Consider the following 1,475-nt stretch of genomic DNA (forward strand, 5'->3'; position numbering starts at 1 on the left):
AGAAACACTCTAAATTTTTAATTAAAAAGACTGTAAAATCACTGTATTACAGAAATGAGATCTGAGCATCAGCATTGAGAATTATGAAACATAAATAAATACATTATGGCAAAAAGACTAAGGGGGAAATATGCATAATTATCATGAAAATGTTACAATGCAAAATAATATGACTGTCCTAAAAAAAAATAATTGTATTCAAAATACTTTTGCACTGATTTTAGGGTGACCAATGTGTTCTTGTGAGATTCACCCATTTACTTGTATGTATGACTAGATAAAAGCAAGTCATAATGAGTAAACAAAGTAAAAAGGTGAAAAACATTGTGTTTACTTGATGTTGTTACTGAGGCCTGTATCCGGGTCCACAGCGGCCACTCTTCCCACCACACATGCTGGAGGACAGTTTTCCGACACATCCAGCCGGTACCGCGAGCGGGAGAACTTCGGCGGCTCGTCTGCGTTCAGAACTGTGATAAGCACCATTGCCCGGTCCTTAAACGGACCTCGTCTGAGGAATCGCGAGTCCACTTTTGGGTTTTGCACCTCCACTGCGAGAGAGTAGGTGCTTCGCCTCTCATAGTCCACGACCTGGTGTTCAAGATAAAAAAAAACACTTCCTCATAAAACACTCATTTATTGAAACTCACATACACCATCATTCTTTTTACTGTGTGTTGGCACCAGGAAGGCGCTCTAAAATATCTTTTCATTTCAGTGAGATGTTGAAGCTCCCACGTTCACACCTTTTTCATCTCTGCACCTCCATTAGAAAAAGAAAAACCCATCTAGAGAGTACAAAAAAGCGATGTGTCTGGATTTCAGTGCTTCATAACTTAAACGACTGCAAGGCTTGCTCTGCTGGTATTAAGACGGAAGGAAGTCATGGATGTGGTTATATTAACATCCATAACCCCTTCAGAACTGTATTAGAGGTTGTGGATGCACTTTTGACACTGGACAAAATGAGATTGGAGAACCGTAGGTGTCCACAATCAAAGTGTCAGAAGATGCAAGCGATGTAAAATAACAGGACAACATTATGAGCCGGTCAAGAAAGTAAATGGGGTCTATTTTGATGTCATGTTGACTTTAAAGGAGGCGTTAAGGAAAACGGGAGTGACATGAGCACATGATGTGACCAATCATATTTACATAACTTACAGAGAATTTAAAGGTGCAGAAGCGAACGCTTCTGGCTACTGAAGCTCAATTTCATGTGTTGCTACATTCCAAAATGTGTGCCTGCAATGCATTGGCCAAGAATTCGCATCTGCATTTGCAGATTTGGGTAGTTTTTGGCCAAAGGGTCAAAGGGAAAGTGGAAAATAGTGCAGTAACATTAAATAACAGTAAATATCACAGACAGACACAGACAGACACAGACATAGATATTTTGATTCAGCTAAAAGGTGGAATCTCTTCTCTATCCTGTCCTTCGGATGAGACGTTAAACCGAGGTCCTGACTCTCTGT

At 40.2% G+C, this 1,475-nt stretch overlaps 1 protein-coding gene across 1 annotated transcript in view; it reads right to left on the minus strand.

Annotated features, from left to right (window-relative positions):
• The window catches only part of LOC107578378 (cadherin-24-like), a 2,021-nt gene extending 1,454 nt beyond the window's left edge, over positions 1-567 (minus strand). The window contains exon 1 of the mRNA XM_016264340.1: positions 335-567. Within this exon, the coding sequence (XP_016119826.1) occupies positions 335-486 (152 nt within the window). The 5' untranslated portion in view covers positions 487-567. The remainder of the gene's footprint in view (positions 1-334) is intronic.
• Positions 568-1,475: the final 908 nt, after the last annotated feature.

Source organism: Sinocyclocheilus grahami, unplaced genomic scaffold, assembly GCF_001515645.1.
Source record: "Sinocyclocheilus grahami isolate Dianchi unplaced genomic scaffold, SAMN03320097.WGS_v1.1 scaffold9971.1, whole genome shotgun sequence".
Lineage (NCBI taxonomy): Eukaryota > Metazoa > Chordata > Actinopteri > Cypriniformes > Cyprinidae > Sinocyclocheilus > Sinocyclocheilus grahami.